Source organism: Dromaius novaehollandiae, unplaced genomic scaffold (genome assembly GCF_036370855.1).
Source record: "Dromaius novaehollandiae isolate bDroNov1 unplaced genomic scaffold, bDroNov1.hap1 HAP1_SCAFFOLD_37, whole genome shotgun sequence".
NCBI lineage: Eukaryota > Metazoa > Chordata > Aves > Casuariiformes > Dromaiidae > Dromaius > Dromaius novaehollandiae.
The window spans coordinates 185,145-203,202 of record NW_026991398.1 but is presented as its reverse complement, the minus strand read 5'-3'; the positions used below and the strand labels follow the sequence as shown (position 1 = coordinate 203,202).

Here is an 18,058-nt window from a genome sequence, read left to right as displayed (position 1 = left end):
AAATGTGTTTGTGGGGGGGAAATGATGCAAAGGAAAGCAGAGGAAAGTAATGACTTCTGCTTAAAGTACTGGGAAAATAAGACCCAGATGATATACCTTTCCTCTGAAGAAGAGCCTACAACTTTTTAGAGGGGCTGAGACTATCAGACCAGCTTTCACAGTTCTCCTCTGCAAGAAACCTGAGAGAACAGGAGGGGTGGGATTCACCTTCTCAGATGTAGACACGTTCAGTGGAAAGGCTTGATTCAGTTGCCCACTTATCCCTGCCAATATGGAGATGCCCTGAGGTATCCAAGACATGTACAGGAATGCCATCCTTCAACTTAGCTGGGCAATGGGAGGGAAAACAGCCCCTCAAGAGTAAGGTTTCTCCCACTTCAGAACAGGTGCAACAGGCATGAGGGAACACAGGATGTTGGGAGGCTGACTGAGAACAAAAGCTCAGAGGAAGATTAAGTCAGGCCCTGCCTCTGGTGACCAAATTACAATCAGCTTCTGTTGATATACTTATCATATGTTTGTGGCTCCACAGATAATAGCTATATCTCCTCAGAAGGCCACCCCAGCTGCTGAAAGCTGAGTGAGGGAAACGCTCGAGGCATGCACAGGAGTGAGGCTTTAGGGATGGGCTCATATATGAAGGCTTGAAAGAGACCACTGAACAGTAGAAAAATATTGACCCAGAATAAAAATCGTGTTGCATGGAAAATGGTGTAGGTAACTATTTGGGAATGCTCCTACATGTCTAGCGATAAAAGCTGAAGCCCTGTAGCTAATGTTTGCAAGAAGTTTACCTTGCAATGCATGAATGCGAGTGACATGCTAAGAGCTTTCCTTTAAGGAAAACAAAATCCAAAAAAATGAACGTGGCAAAGAGAGAAAGAACATGCGTAAATTCAAGAGCATCTCACTGAAAATAAAAACACAAAGTTCCCGTGTTTGTTATAGAGATGGAACCAATGACAGCAAACGCTGACGGACGACAGAGGAGATTGCTGCACAAATTTTTGTGAATAGTTCCTCATGATTTGGATGAAGCAAGGAAGCACAAATGCGATTTATCGGACTGTTGGTATCACCAGAACCACCAACAGACAGAGCTGTTCCTGCCCAGGGAACTGGGATAACTCTCCATGCCAAGTGTGTGTTGTGTCTCCTCCCGGGCAGTGCTGAGGACTAAGCAATCCTTTCCCACCCTGGGCAGGGTGTTAGCAGTATCTGGCTTCGCTCCACTTTGGTGGCTTCTCTTTTCCTTCTGTTTGGTTTCGTTATCCTACATGAATGTGTGAGAAGGGGAAGAGATGATAATTTTTAGACTAATTGCCACGGCTGCACTTGAAGAGAGCAGAAAACCATCAGTGAGCCAAAGTAATAAAATCAAATGGACCAACTGAAAGCCCTGTTTCTCCTGGGGAGGAAGGACCGTTGTTACATACTGGGAGCTGTAGTCTGCGAGCACAGGGCTGCTGGGTGGCCATGTTCTCCGCGGGGCATGCTGGGAGCTGTAGTCTGCAATCACAGGGCTGTGAGGCAGCCATGTTGCCTGCAGGGCAGGCTGGGAGCTGTAGTCTGCCAGCATTGGGCTGCTAGGTGGCCATGTTGCCCACGGGGCATGCTGGAAGCTGTAGTCTGCCAGCACAGGGCTGTTGGGCGGCCATGTTGCCCACGGGACATGCCGGACCCGGGGCTGACTGCCCGGGACTGGGCCAGGACAGCGGCCATGAGGAGCAGCGGCCCGGGAGAGGCCGGGGTGGAGATGTCCCATCATGGCAGCACCTGGGACAGTCCCCAGGGAACTATGAAGGGCACTGCAGCTGCCCGGGGATCCCCAAACAGCCCCAAGACCCCGGAACAGCCCCGGGGTGGCGGGAAGAGGGTGGCAAGGGCGGTGTGTTGTAAGGGGCAGTGCAGGGGAAAGGGGATGGTGTTTTGGTAATTCCTGCTATTTCAGCTCCTCGGTCTGGGCACTTCTGTAAGGGGGCGAGGTCCAGCGCTGCCCCTGCCAGGCTGAGGAGGTGGCATGGAGCAGAAGGGGGTGGCTGGGAGTGGATCCATTCCCCCCAGCATTTGGGGGACAGAGGCTGCTTTGGCCTGGAGGGGGCTGTGTTGTGCCGGGAACCATCCCTGAACATCCGAGTGCCAGCACGGAGCCCCCCGGAACTGCTGTGGCAAAGTGCCCTGCTCTGGAGATGCAGAATAGCTGCCCCTTGCCTGGCCCAGCAGAAATGGTGCCTGGAGAGGGGAGGGGACATCACCGAGAGTCATGTGCAAGCTAAGAAGCGGGTGGGAAGCATTTCCTTTTGCTGTGGGAGGTGGGGATGCATGCAGGTTACTTGACATGTTCCCCTCCTTTGGTGTCTTTCAAGAGAAAAGGGAAGGTGCTGCTCCTGGCAGGCCTGTGGGGAGAGCAGAGGGAGGCTTATAGGGAGAGGCACAGAGGGGTGTCAGCCTCCCCATCAGCCCCAGGGCTGGGGGCCAGCAATGGTATGAGGAAATTGAGGCCAGTCAGTCCCTGTCTCCACTGCTTGTGTGTCCAGGAGACCTTAACGCTGGCTGCCGGCAGCCACTCTGTGCCAGCCCTTCTCCCCAGCACAGCACTAGCGTCCTGGCCCCGGGGCTCCTCAAGCAACTCCAGATGCTCCAGTAACGGAGCGGCCTGCTCTGAGTTGACACACGTAGAAACAAGTATTCATTTATACCTCTCCTCAAGCTCGCAATTGCTTCTCTGCTCTTCTCCAGAGATGTCCCTGCTCCCCAGGGAGCCTTTCCCCAGGTGAGCATGTCCGTGCTGGCCTGGCCAGCCAGTCCTGCACCCCTCCCCTGTGCTCCTCGCAGGGCCCGGGCTGGCAGTGGGGCTCTGAAGCATGAGTGAGCTGTGGGGCCGTGGAGCGACTCTGCACTGGCCGTGCTGGTCAGGGCAGGAAGCAGACCCAGCATGGCCCAGCACCTGACAACCTGCTCCCCAGGGGCTGGGACTGTGGAAGCTGCTCGGAGCAATCACAGGGCATTTCAAATGGCTCAGGATGGTTCACGTGTCATTTGATCCCACCCATGGTTTTTCAGTGTAGGTGACATGACCTGCTCTCGAGGCTCCCTTTCCTGTGCCCACTGAGTCCCCACTGCCCCTGCTGAGATTGCTGAGCTGTCATTTGGTGCATACTTCAGTTTAGCCCTTTACTTTTGGGTGACTCCACTTGTTTTTGTGAGTCTCCACTCACTGCCCATCCCAGGCACGTGCTGTCCCTGGAGACCACCCTGTGCTCTTCAGGCAGCTCCATGTTCCCTTCCAGAAGGACAGGCATGTGTTACCAGCCACGTCATAGGGGAGACAGTCCCCAGGAGATACTTCTTGACCACTCACTCTCTCCAAGGGCACTGGGCACCCACAAGTGAGGGCTCCATCCAGCCCTCATTCCCTAAAACATCACCCCGTGAGCACATTCCCCCTTGTGCATGGAAAGCCCAAGCACAGCAACAGGGCCTTTTCAGGTGCAATTCCCTGAGTGCATTCTTGGCTCCAGCTCTGAAAGAAGATACCAACCTTCAGGCACAGTACTGAGAAAATCCCCATTTATTACAGAGATGCTACTTGGGAGGCCAGCTCTGACACAGCGAGGGGCAGATTTACAGAAAGCCTCTTGATCAAACCGATGCAGTTTGTGCCTCTGGAGAAGAGATGAATTCAAACATTTGTTTACCAACGTGATTATCACAGATAGAAAACCAAAAGCACAAGAGGTGCCTGCGATAAATTGGAAATCACTTGTGAAGAGAGATGGGCAGCTTATTGCTGCTGAACTAGTACCAGCTGAATCAGTTTCCTCACTGCGTCCTTGAGCTCCTTGTTCCTCATGCTGTAGATGAGGGGGTTCAGAGTTGGAGGCACCACCGAGTACAGAACAGCCACCACCAGATCCAGAGCTGGGGAGGAGATGGAGGGGGGCTTCAGGTAGGCAAACATGACAGTGCTGACAAACAGGGAGACCACGGCCAGGTGCGGGAGGCACATGGAAAAGGCTTTGTGCCGGCCCTGCTCAGAGGGGATCCTCAGCACAGCAGTGAAGATCTGCACGTAGGACACCACAATGCAAATGAAACATCCAAAGACAACAGAAAGAGTAGCCACAATAAGTCCACATTCCCTGAGGTAGGCGTCTGAGCAGGAGAGCTTGAGGATCTGGGGAACTTCACAGAAGAACTGGTCCACTATGTTGCCTTGGCAGAGTGGTATGGAAAATGTGTTCCCAGTGTGCAGTACAGCATAGAGAAAACCAGTGCCCCAGGCAGCTGCTGCCATTTTGGCACAAGCTCTGCTGCCCATGATGGTCCCATAGTGCAGGGGTCTGCAGATGGCAACGAAGCGGTCATAGGCCATGACTGTGAGGAGAGAATACTCTGCTGAACATAAGAAAAAGAGGAGAAAGACCTGGGCAGTGCATCCCGAGTAGGAAATGGCCCTGGTGTCCCACAGGGAACTGGCCATGGATTTGGGGACAGTGGTGGAGAGGGAGCCGAGGTCAAGGAGGGAGAGGTTGAGGAGGAAGAAGTACATGGGGGTGTGGAGGTGGTGGTGGCAGGCTATGGCTGTGATGATGAGGCCGTTGCCCAGGAGGGCAGCCAGGTAGATGCCCAGGAAGAGCGAGAAGTGCAAGAGCTGCAGCTCCCTCATGTCTGTGAACACCAAGAGGAGGAACTCATTGAAGGAACTGCTGTTGGACATTTTGCTCCCTTGGGACATAGGGGACTGTCCAGAGAGAAAAGGCCAGCGAGAAGTTAGGACAGAAATTTCAAGAAAAATAAATTAATAAAGCGTTCTGTTTCTCATTATAAAACACCACATTGATTCTCTCTTTACTGGGAGGCCATCTGTGCAGTTCCCCTGCTTGAGCTCTGGTTTGTGCTGGCAGCATGCTGTGAGGAGCAGGGACCTCTGCCCATGGGCTGCAGAGGAGTCTGTCCTGCTGCACAATAAGGGGTACATGGCAATGGGGGTGAATAGCTCTGGTACAATTTCTTTCAAATGAAATCCACTCCTCATGTAGAAGGGCTTTTCTGCATCTTCACTCCCAGTTCTAAAGGATGTGGGTTGCAGAAGAACATTTCTGTTTTTTTTTAATATTGTTTATTTTCTTTGAGATGCCCCTGTCATACCTGGGAGGTGTTCTTTGAAGGCAGCAATCATTGGCATTTCTACTGTGAGTTCTGAGAGGAAAGGATTCACTGTCACTTGGTGCAGAGTGGCAACAGGTAGTCTGTCTATTAGCCTTGTTCCCAGCTGTCCTGTGCTCACACTGCTTTGTGCTGGAGGATGATCACACTCATGTGCTACCCTAAAAATACAAACAGCCACTGCTGAGAGCAGAGAAATCCACTTTCAACGTGCAGATCTCCAAAATTTCACCCTTTCTCAGGGCCCCAGAGGGAGCTCTCCACACTCCCCTTCTAGCCAAGGACACACAGGGCTCTTTTCAGCTGCCCAGTAACAGCCTCCCACCACCATCTCCATACTCTCAGCATCTCTGCACCTTCTTCACTGGCCTCTCAGATATCACAGAGATGCTATGAGACAGCTGGGCCCTTCTGCAGAGCAGCTTGCAGCCTGAAAGAACAATACAGGGTAGTCAAATGCCCTAAAGATGGGCTCTCCTTAAGGGAGAGTCAGCTCAATTCACAACCCCATGGATTCCATTTCCTGGAGCCGCACAGGTGTGACGGGGCCTGGGGCAACCTCATTCCCATGCAGATCCCTCTGTTGCTCAAATTGCAGCAGTGATGTCCGAACTGCAGCTGAAATCCCTCGACCCCAGGGAGCCTGGGAGAAGACCAGGAGCAGCATGGAGAGGAGTGGAAATAAGGAGCAACACCATGATCCTGCTGCCAAGGGAGGCAAGGAGAGAGAGACAGAGGGGCACTCAAGAAAGCCTTCACCTTACCCAGCTGGGCGTGCCACCTCCCAGACGGTGACATCTCAGGACAGTCACTCTCAGCCCCTTTGTCAGGCAGCACAAAATGAGTCCAGGGCAGGAGAAATGCCCCTGTCCTCTGCTGGAGGTCTGGCTGCAGAGGAGGCAGCTTATGTCCTGGACTCCATGGCTGTCAGGGCAGAGGCTCTGCTGGGTGGGAGAGGAGACATGAGGGGCTCCGGAGGAAGGTGACTGCACTGGAGGGACTGATCATGACTTGCCCAAATCCATCCTGCCATGACAATTCTCTTAGCAGTTCCTGCTCCTTCCTGCCCATCTCTGCTGCCTGGAGCTGTCTCTGCTGGCAGCTGTTTCTCTATCCCAACGTCTTTTCCCTGTTGGAGCTCACAGACCTCATCCCATCCTCTGTGTCTCAGTTCTGCCCTACAGGAACCTCCCGGGACAGGGCACTGGCCAGGGACACCTCTATGCTAGCAAGTCTCATAAACCCCGATGAGGCCATAAAGGTGATGTTGGTGCTGTCTTTATGCCGATGTGGGGAATGAAGCAGCTTGTTGGGAGTTTCTCGTAGACCTATTGATCTCTGGAGGGAAAGTTTGGGAGTCGTAGTTCCTTGCCAAACCAGAAAACTCTTCCTTTTCTCTCCCTGCCAAAATTTGGAAACTGAGACACAGACACCAAGAGGAAAGCTCCTTCCCTTTTAAGTAGCCTTTTTTTCACCTTCCTCTAAAAATTCTGCAGACATGTTGTGTGCATAAGCTAGAGGTGTGAGTGGCCCTGACCCATGCAGCACCCTCTCAACAGGAGACTGAACCTGCCCTGCTGGGAGTTAATCCTCTGAGCCAGAACTTCTCCCTGCAGCGCCCTGAGGAGTTTTCCGGGCAGACTAAGTGCTGACCCTCACAGGCACCAGAGTGACTGCCCTGGGCACACAGCACCTTGTGGCGCAGGGATGCTGTTCTGAATTACAGCCCTGGGTAGACCTGTGTGCACACCTTGGCTTCACACCCCAGCAGCGTCGCTGGGAAAAGGCAGCAGGACACCCTGTCCCTGAGATGATGTGGTAGGGAATCCCTGCTCTGAAGCAACTCCTCCTCCACCTCCACACTGCAGAAGCCAGGAAAGCTATCCTTAGAAAGCCTATCAGTTGTGAGATAGGAAGGGTTTAGAAGACCCCTCCAGGAACCTCAGCAGTGTTGCTCTACAGCCAGAGACTCACCGTGTCAAGGGCTGTGAAGATTTCTCCCACAGCGAGCTCTCCTCTGTCCTCCCACTCCACACTGCCTTGCACTTCTCTCTGCCTTCTCTCAGCTCATGTCAGCAGCAGCAGGCAGTGCCCACAGCCCTGCTGCTCTTGGCAGAGGAGCTGCTCCTGCACACAGCTGTCTCTGGGCAGTGCTGCCAGGTTGCCATGAGTTCCTTCTGTCCCAGCAGCCTGACTCCACTAGGAAACAGTGGCCCCGCTGAAAGTATGACTTCATTTGTTCTTTGTGCTCCCTCCTCCTGGGAAATGTTCACTGAAATAGACTAAAATAATCATCTGTGATCTCTCTATAGAGTGAAGAGAGACTGATTCCAGCAATGTGATTGGTCTCATCAGTGGATGGTTATGTATGAGAGGTAGAAACGTCCCATTCTGGAAGTCCCTATTCCCATCTCTTAACTCCACAGGACACCTAGAGAGGGAAAAGAAAGGAATTTGTTTACCATGGTTCAGGTATTGATTCAGATGAGTCAGTCTGGACACTTCCTGGGGTGATGTGGGCTTCACCTTCCTACCGCAAATTCTGTGAACACACGGGAGGTGGGATTTCCCTTGCCAAAGATGAAGTTTGCACAACAGAGACATCTGCATGTGAGCTCCGTGTCTAAGCTCCCATCATAATCAATGGATAAGGAGGGTGGGAGTCAGTTTCTCACACACAGACATCTGATGAGATTTGAAAAGGCAGAGGTGGTCCAAGGCATGTGCCAGTGTCTGTTTGCTCTGGTGGAGCGAGTACGAGACCTTAGTACTTCCAGAGCATCAGGTGGGGGCCAGGTGGGAAATTTCCTTGGCCAGCTGAAATGACTCAGGATGCCTACTACAACTAGAGCTCCACTTACTATGAAGGGGAGACACATGCAGACCCCAATAGTGCAAACAGTTGATGTAATTTAGGTCAGACACTTGACTTAATGACATAAAAATAGGCCTGCAGGGCCACGTCAGATGCCTGGGGTGTGGTTACATGTCTCCAGCAGATACAGCGTGGGACCAATAGGAAAACCAGACCCTTTTGGAATTGTTGCTGGGCAAAAACCTCAGGCCATCTCAGGTTTATACATCTGCCCAAAACACTCAAACTTTCCACTGCCGTTAGGCCAAGTTCATCCCATCTACATCCATGCATGCTGCATAAATGGGAGGCACATCACACGAAGGACTCCACTCTAGTCTCTGCACTCTCAAACCCTTCTAGCTGCTCTTCCCCTGAACCTCTTCTCACCCCTAGATGATGAGAAAAGGGACTGTGCTAGTGATGTCCATAAGGTGGCTGGATCACAGACTGTCCAGGTCCAGGGACTTCTTCACTGGTACCTTGTCCTTCCTGGAGATCGGTTCACCTGTCACAGGCCCCAAGGTGCTGCAGAGTCAGCTCATGCAGCAGCCCCCTCTCCTGCCATTCCTGCACAGCCCAGCTCTGTTTCTCCCTGGCCTGGCGTGCTGCAGGGCTTGGTCTGTTAGTGGGAACCCTGTTTCACCTTTACATTGCAACTTGCCACATATGCCAGCATGTCTCTGCTCTGAAGCAGAGCCATTGCATACATGGTGGCCTTGACTCTTGGTAACATGTTTCATCATGATCAGTCTGAAAGCAGTGCCACAGCTGAGGCTCTGCAGCCCAAATATTCACAAGCGTATGCAGCCTGGGGCACCGGGCAGGAGCAGGTGGGGGTGCAGAAGGACCTGTCACAGGACTGCCAGATCATTGGAATAATGCAGATGTGGTGGGATCACTCACATGACTGGAGGGCTGTGCTGGTAGGGCACCAGCTCTTCAGGAGACACTGTCAGGGAGTAGATGAGGAGGGAGAATGCCCTTAGTGTGAAGGGGCAGCTCAGATGTATGGAGCTCAGCAGTGGGACAGACAAGAGACTGGGTGGCAGCTTGTGGGTGAGCATGAGAGAAAGAGTGACATTGTGATGGGAGTTACAGACCAGCCAGTGCAGGTGAGGAGGTGGATGCAGTCTCCTTTAAGCACCCTGAGGAAGTCTGTGGATCACAGAGCCTGGTTCTTCTGGAGGGACTTTAATCTGCCGGACATTCACTGGAAGGGCAAACCAAAGGGTAAAAGCAGTCCAGGAGCTTTCTGGAGGGTTTCAGGGACAACTTCTTAGCACAGGTCTCTGATGGGCCAATAAGGATGCTTTTCTGGATCTGGATATTGCAAACAAGGAGGAACTGATCAGGAATGAGATAGTCAGTGTCAGCCTTGACTGCAGTGACCATGAAAAAGTGGAGTCCCAGACCCTGAAGGGAGTGAGGAAGGGCAGTAGCAGAGCTTGGACCCAGGACTTCAGTGGAGCAAACTACATCCTCTTCAGGGGACTGGTGGGAATCCCATAGAAGGCAGAGCTGAAGGGCACAGGAGCTCAGGAAAGCTGGTGGGTCTTTAAGGATATCACCCGCCAAGCACAAGAATGGTCCATCCTGATACTCAGTAAAACTAGCAGACATCTCAAAGGACCAGGCTGGCTAAACAGGAAACTCACGCCTGAGCTCCGGGGCAGTATACAGGAGGGGGAAGGAGGGAGAAGCTGCAAAGGAGGAATGTAGAAATATTGCCCAGTGAAGCAGAGATGGTGTTAGGGAAGACAAAGCTCCCCTAGGATTGACATTTGCAGCGTAGGCCAAAGGCATGACGATGCACCCTGCTACTGCTTCAGTAAGAATCAAAGAATAAAAAGGAGAAGGTGGGCTGCGTGCTGACTGGGACAGGGAATCTAGCAACAGTATGTGAAGATAGGTCTGAGGAACTCAACACCTTGTTAGCTTCAGTATTCACCAACAAGGTCTCCCAGGCTGTTGTGCCTTGAGTCAGGACTCCTGAGGAGAAAAACAACCAGCAGTGGATGAGGGATTACTTGTGAGAACTCAAACTACACAGGTCAGTGGGGTTGCATGGGCTGCCTATGAGGGTGCTGTGAGAGCTGCCTGCTGTCATAGCAAGGCCACTCACTACCATCTTTGAAAGGTTGTGGAAATGGGGCGAGGTCCCAGTGACTGAAGAAAGGCAAATGTTACATCCATGTGTGAAAAAGGCCAACAGGACAACCTGGGGAGCTGCAGGAAGTTCAGCCTCACTTTGGTGAGGAGTTAGTCATGGAATGAATCCGCTTGGATCACATTTCTGGGCACATGAAGGAGAAGAAGGTGACAGGGAACAGTCAGCATGGATTTACCCAGGGTAAATTGTGCCTCACCATCCTGATTGCCTTCTATGATTAAATAACTGCATTTGTGGATGGAGAAGAGGAAATGTCTTTTCCCTAGGCTTTAGCAAGGTGTTTGACGCTGTCTTCCACAATGTTCTTGCATGTAAGTTAGAACGTTACATTCCAGAGGGGAAGAGAACTGGATGGGCAAAAAGCTGCTTGGATGATCAGGAGATCATTCCAGAGAGAATTGGAGCACCACTGATTTCTCCAGGAACCTCTCCTGTTTGTCATCTTGGTTAGTGACAGGGAGGAGGCAACACTCATCATGCTTGCAGATGATGCCAAACTGGAGGCAGGAGGGAGCAGTCATATGCTTGAGGGCTGCCATTCAGAGGCACCTAGACAGGCAGGAGGAATGGGCTGTTAGGAACCTCATGGAATTCAACAAGGAATGTCAGGTCTTGCAGCTGGGATAAACCAACACTCCTCAGTGTTACAGGCTGGGGCCTGAGTGCCTGGGGAGTAGGTCTATGGAAAAGGACCTGAGGGTCCTGGGGGACAGGAAGCAAAATATGAGCCATCAGCGTTGCCTGGCAGCAAAGAGGGCCAGAAGCATCGTGGGCTGTCTGAGCAGGAGCACAGTCAGGAGGTCGAGGGAAATGATGATCACCTTCTAGTCAGTATTCATTAGACCACATCTAGAAAACTGCATCCGAGTTTGGGTTCCCAGGAAAAGAAAACGGCTGATAACTGGGAGCAAATTTGGCTGAGTAGTTGGAGTAGTTGGGAGCTGGAGCACTTGCTCTGTGAGGAAATGGGACTTGTTCAACTTGCAGAAGAGATGGCTTTGGAGGGATTTCATAGCAGCCTTCCAACGGCTACGAGGAGGTCATCAACAAGATGGAGCCAGCGTCTTCACCAGGGTGCATGGTGGGAGGACAAGAGACAATGGACATTGGCTGAAAGAAGAGACATTCATGCAGAAGATAAGGAAAAGCTTTTCCACTATGAGGATGGGCAAGTATTGGGAGTGGTTGCCCAGAGAGGCTGTGCAGTCTCCTGCCTTGGATGTTTCCAAGACCAGACTGGATGAAGGCCAGAGCAACCTGGTCTGACCCCAGAGCTGACCCTGCTGTGAACAGGGAGACTGGGCTAGAGACCTCCTGAGGTCCCTTCCACCCTGAAGGAGTCCATGATTCTTTCCACTCTTGATCTTCTCTTGATGTCAGGGAAAGGACGCAGGTTCCCTGTGACAGTGTAAGTAGGCCAGCTTTCTTGTGCTCCTCCAGGCAGAATTGTTCAGATGCAGGGCTTCTCAGCAGGAATCCCCAAGACAGCCCTGATCAATCCTTTACTTCGCTTTTAATTTCCTTGGGTTTTTTTCTTTCTTCCAGTTTTGTCTCTATTACCATCCTGATCCCTTCCCCTACAATCAGTCCACTCTTGCCTAACCTTAAGTCTTTGCTGCTGTTTTGGATTCTTTTTCTGTTTTGTTTTTCTGGTTTTTAGGTTTTTTTTTTGTTGTTGTTGTTGTTCTGTTTTTGTTTGGACACAGGAGGAGCTACAGTGCAGAAGGATCTTGAGGAACTCAGGTGATTCAGAAAATAGCTTATGAAGATTTACAAGAGAAGTGTCAAGTCCTGTGCCTTGGTGGGAATAAACCTGTGCATGAGGAGGGGTTGAGGGACCTCAGCTTCTTTATTCTGCTGAAGTGGAGGTAGTAGAGTAGGGAAACAGGCACAGGTGTGGGAAAACATAGGACAACCTGCAGTGGAGATGGCCAGGGGCACTGCCAAGGCTGAAAGCTCCCAACACAGCCAGGTCTTTGTCCTCTTGGCTATGACTGGAGTCTCTGCCACCGAGGCCCACGAGAGGATGCCATTCCTTAAAGCACTGTGGCCTTGCTGCCTCCTTATTCCCTGGGAGCCCAGGAGGTGCTGTATCATGGTCCTGCACTTGGTACTGCACTCCCCCACCCACACACTGCCCCCAGGATGAGCCCTGAGCAACACATGAGGGAAAGGATCACCCTACCCAGGGGATGGCTGTCAGAGCCTGGCTGCTCTGCCTGATAACACACATCCAGGTTGACTTGGCATCAGAGCCACCTGCACATTGCCTTTGCCTGCCTGCAATCAGGGTCTCCACCTTTCTGCTCTAATCAGCCCCTGGGGAGACTTTGTTGGTAATGGCCCTCAGTGGGACCTGTTAACACTCCAAGAAACTTGGGATTTGCTTCTGACTTCAACTTCTTGAGAGGTTTGTTCAGTCTCTTCTCAGCATCTGCAGTTCATGGGCTCAGCACCAAACACACCTCAGCGGTCATTAAAACGCCAAAGCCCCTAAGAGCCATGCCTCTTTCCATAATCTTCTTCAGTTCTTCAAGTCTTGTGTGGCTAATTGGGAAGCTTTCAGGGGAGTATTGAAATTAGGCAGACTTCAATGAGCACCTGAAGATGTCTGCTTCTTAAACTTTCTTTATTCTTCAGTTTTCAGAATAAGTGATACCCACATTCTCCAATTCATACTGATCCACTGGGTCTCTGAATGAAGTCTGGACATGTAGGACAAGCAGGATTTTTGATAGGAGACATGTATGGACAACCTTCCTCCCCAGCTCCCTGCCCTGCCACTTCCCTCATCAGCCACTGGGGACTTAGATCACTCTGGTTAAAATCTAAGCTTTTTCCTCTCAATTCTGTAGCTGAATGTTACAGCTCATGTGCACCAATTCCCACCTGCTTTCCTTAGAGAACTAGCTGCAAACAGACACAGAAGGATTTGTCTTAATTGCGATGAAACAAAAATAAAATCTGAAACTGTTTAATGACAGATAAAAGACACTCCTCAACTCTATACCAAGTCCAAGCTGCCTTCAGTGAGCTCCACTTCCCACAAGACATAACCTTCCTTGAAGGGATAGACAAGAAGTGAACAAAGGAGCTGGCTAAAGAGATACCGAGACTGCTGAAAGATGAGGCTAAAGTGAAGGTTCACAAAATCCCCTGCTTTCCCCACCTTGTGCACAAAGTCATTCCTTTGATGGTAGAAGGCAATCAGGTTGGTCAGGCACGGTTGCCTTTTCCCCTTGCTCAACCCATGCTGCCTCTTCCAACCCTTCTCCTTCATATGCTTGGAGAGGGTTTCCAGGAGGATTTGCTCCATCACCTTGCCAGGGACTGAAGAGGAAGATGACCAGCCTGTCATTCCCCAGATCTTCCCTCTTGCCCTCTTGCCTTTCTTGAAAATGGGTGTGATGTCTGCCTTTTCCCAGTCCAGTCATCAGGAACCTCCCTGATTACCCTGACCTTTAAAAGACTATCAAGAGCAGTGTTGCACTGACTCCATCCACCTCTCCCTGCACCCTGGAGTGCTTCCCATCTGGTCTCGTGGACTTGTGTGTGCCACTGGGCAGAAGTCCTCCCCAGCTGCAGCTTCCTCTGCCAGGGGTGAGGCTTTGTTAATGCACATGCTGCCAAAGGACGCAGGGGCCAGAGAGGCCTTGGCAGTGGACAATACCAGTAAAAGACAAGGTAAAAGAGGCAATGAGCTCCTCAGCTTTTCCCTGTCATTGTCACTACATCCCCTGCCCCACTCAGCAGGGACACCACATTTTCCTTGACTCGCTGCCTTCCTTGTGCTGCCAGTATCCTTACAGAAGCCCTGCTGGTTGTCCTCCCCATCCCTTTCCAGCTCCAGCTGAGCTTTGGCTTGCCTAACTCCATCCCTTCCACCACAGACAATGTCTGTGTCTTCTTCCTGGGTAGCCCATTCCCCCTCCAACCCTCTGTGCACTTCCTTCTGCCTTTTCCAGTCCGAAATCACAAAGTCCCTGTTCATTTGTGGCAGCCTCAGGCCAGACCCTGATGGACTTTCCTGCAGACTTTCCTGTGCTCCTATGCTTTGAGGACATTGTTCCTGAAGATCCAAGAGGGCTCCGTGGCTCCTCTGCCCTCCAGGGCAGTCACCCCTGGGATGCTGACAAGGATCATCTTGATCCTCTGCTGCAGTCCAGGGCAGTGATTCTGCTATTCCTCCTACCTCTCCGCTATCTCATGGTCACTGCAGTGACAGACAACCTTCACATTCACATCCCCATCCAGGCTCAGCTTCAGGCAAGAAGGAAAGGGTAGGATGGCACCACCTACTTAGAGGCAGAAGAGCCTGCCTTTCTCCCCTCACCACTGAGGGATGCAGGCAATGGACTTTCAGGTGGTTAAAGGCAGATGCAAGGAATTTCTGGGGTAAGGTAGACATGCCTGAGGCAGTGCCTCCCAGGCTGCCCTTACAGTCAAGAGGGAGGAGGAGGTGTTCACCTGCCTGCTTTTAGATGGTCACATAAAGCACAAATGACTCCTGTCCCAGAAACATTTGCTCTGTGCTTGAAATGGGGCCTGAGGTCACAGGCTTTTAGGATAATTCAGGTTGAAGGGACCACAGCAGGCCTGTAGTCCAACCTGCCGCTCACAGCAGGGCCAGAGAGAGGGTCAGAAACCAAAAAATGCCCCTGCCAAAGGACTTCTGGAGTGATAGAGCAGGAGAGGACAGTAGAGAGCTGACAGCATAGTAGAAGTCTCATGCATAAAAGGGTTTCTTTTTTGCTTTCTCCAGAGAATTAAATCCTTAGCTCTCCAGAGGGAACAAGCTGGGAAACTAACTTTGCCACTAACATGGAGCTGGAGAAGCTCCTGAGGCCCTTACAGACAGAGGCTGGTCCAAAGGCCACCACCCCAAGGGCACCAGACCCCCAGGCATGCCTGCCTTGCTGCTGGGCACCCTCCAGCCCCAGGCAGGAGGTCTGCTGGGAACAGCGTGGGGTCTCCTCCTTTCAGCCCCTTCCTCCTAGAGGATTTGGGTTGGGAGAGACTGCTGGAGACCTCCGGGACCACAGTCTGCTCTGAGCTGGGCTAACTTTACAGTTAGATCAGGTTGTTAAGTGCTTTCTCTAGGAGAATTTTTAAAAATCCCTGGGCCCCTGCCCCAGTGCTGCTCAGCTGTCATCGTTATTTCTTATTTTTTTGTTAAACTCTTTTGAAATTTGCTTTACTGAATCTTCTCCTTGTTGTCTCTTGTCTTTTCCTCCCCTTGGCCCCAGCCAGACCATCCCATCTACTTTGACCAAGGACAATCACAGCCTCACCTTCAAGCACAGCCTTGCTGGGATCTCCAGGCCCTGTGCAGGTGGGCTGTGGTGGCCAGCTCCAAGCAGAGCTATGTATTGCAAGTCTCTACATGGTCTCAGAGGAGAGTGTAGGGAGACATGACATGACCCAGGGCAGAGCCTGTGGGCTGACACCAGGGCAGAGCCGAGATCAGCAGGGGTGAGAACACAAGACCTCCAGCAGCTCCTCTCCCTGCCTGTGCAGGGAGTGACACACTTGGCAGTGCGCCTGAGAGAGGACAGTGACGCAGGACGGAGGGCACCGTGAGCTGCATTACTGGGCTCCAACCACCTGTGCTGGGTCTGGGAGTCCTGGCAGCCTGTGCCGCTGGCTGCAGCCCTCGAGAAATCCCCGACTCTGCTAGCAGCAGTGGTTCCCCTCCAGGACTGTCGGGAGCTTCTGGAGTGTCGCGGCTCCTGTCTCCCTCCTGTCCCTGCGCTGGCCCTGCCCTGCTGCCCTCCGTGTGACCCCATGGCCCCACTGTGCAGGCACCGCACAGGACAGGGTGCGTTCAGGGTGGGGAAATGTCCCCCAGCATGGTTCCCATGACAGCCCTCAGTGCCCCATCCCCCAAGGCCCTCCTGCCCAGCAGCCTCCCACCAGTCCCCAGCCCCTGCCCAGCCCTGATCCTGTCCCCCAGGGTTAGCAGAAGGCCATGCTCTGGGGTCTGCTGGGGTCTGGGCCCAGGGAGGGAGGCCAGGCAGGGTGGTCATTCCCCCCACACAGGTGCTGAGCCCAGCAGGCAGATGGAGCTGGTCACATTCAAAGATCACCCCTCACCAGGACCACAGGGAATGGCCAGTGCTGGAGATGGCTGGTAGCAGGGACTGGGGGTGTGAGGAGTTTCCTGGGACAGTTTCTCCTCTCTGTTCATGCAACAACAAGGTGGGCTGGATCTTTGCCCTGAAGCACCCTGCTTGAGGTCTCCCATGGGATGAGGATGGTCTACAGGCCGAGTAGACTGCCCCAGGGCCTCCTCTGCATGCTCCCTGCCAGCCCTGCAGAGGATCCAGGAGAGGGCTCGTCCTCCCAGGGGGTCACAGCAGGACGCCCAGTCCTCCAGCTGGGCATGGACCCCTTTCTGGATGTGACTTTTGGGGTGAGGACCAGCATGCAGGGTGAGGGAGATTGGCTCAAGGGCATGTGCTGGGGACAGGGCCTGAGGGACAGCAGCAAACTGATGTGGCTTCTGGGTCCTGCTTCCTTCAATGCAGGCTCCCACAAAGGGTTCCAGCCTTTTTTTTTTTTTTTTGGTGCCACCCGCCAGGAGGGACAATGGCACTATGAGCTGGGAGGGTGGGGAGCATTAATCCTTCTTCAGGCACTGCCCAGGCCATGGGGAGGGTCAGGACAGCAAGGACTTCTGGATCTGCACTGTGAACTCGCTTTAGTGTACCCACACTCTGAACGTTTGTTTGGTTTTTTTTAAATGTGCGTCTGCATTTTTCTCTCCAAGACACTTTCAAGCCCAGTCCCACTTCCTTCTCATCTCTCCCAGTCACTGCTCTGATCTTGCTGGCCATTCCCACACCCCCTCCCCTGTTCTGCAGAGCCCCAAGCTGCTGGCACTGCTCTGCAGAATGAGCAGGCTGTGAGGCCACAGGGCCATGAGGTGACTCTGCACTGGCCGTGCTGGTCAGGGTGGGAGCAGACCCAACCAAATGGGGATCACAGCCTCTAATCCCTGCAGGGGGACTGCAGATGTGGCAGGTGCTTGCAAGGACTGTGGAGCATTTCCAAGGGAGCTAGTTGTGTCCAGGTGTGGCTCTATATCCCGCCCCTGGTATTTCACAGAGAGTGACATGAATCGCTCTCCAGGCTCCCTTCCCTGTGCCAGATGGGTCCCCACTGCCTCTCCTTTGCCTGTGGAAACCTTGTTCTGGCACTTTATCTTTGACTCCACCTTGGTGGGCCTCTCACTTTGTGAGGCTCCTCTCACTGCCCACCCGTAGAACATGCTGTCCCCGGAGAGCTTCTGAGCTCTCCTGGCACCTCCAGCTTCCCCTCCAGAAGGACAGCCATCTGACACTGTGCTTTAACATGTGGCACAGCTCTGGCTATGTGAATCTGTGACCATTCATCCCCTCCACTGTCACTGGACACTGATGGGGGAGTCCTAAATCCAGCCCTTGGTCTCTAAGAGATCATTACATGACTATGAGCTTTTTGCTCCTGAACCCATGGAGAACCCCATCAGCAGCAGCCCTTTTGGTCATGATTTCCTTGGGCCTATTCTTGACAGCAGCTTTGGAGGAAGCCCAGCCTTCAAGCTCTACACCAGAAAGAACGTACTTTATTTCAGAGGTACTGTGAGGGAGTCAGCTCTGACCCAGCGTTGGAAACAATTCTATATGGGCACCAGGTGAGACAGAGGAGTCTCAGTAAAGCTGGCATGAATCCAAGCATTTGTGCACCAACAGGATAACAAATACTACTAATCAAAGTAACAATAGTGAACAAACAGTGCTCAGTCCTGGTATGGGATACCATGGGAGTCATTTGTGGAGAGCAATGGCAATGTTACCACTGCTGAAAAATGGCCATGAAAT

General features: G+C 52.5%; 1 protein-coding gene across 1 annotated transcript; it reads right to left on the bottom strand.

Moving 5' to 3' along the window:
• Positions 1-3,784: 3,784 nt before the first annotated feature.
• Positions 3,785-4,729, bottom strand: LOC135326248 (olfactory receptor 14C36-like). The gene has a single exon (XM_064504097.1). It carries the CDS (start codon positions 4,718-4,720, stop codon positions 3,785-3,787), a length of 936 nt encoding a protein of 311 aa, XP_064360167.1. The 5' UTR covers positions 4,721-4,729.
• Positions 4,730-18,058: the final 13,329 nt, after the last annotated feature.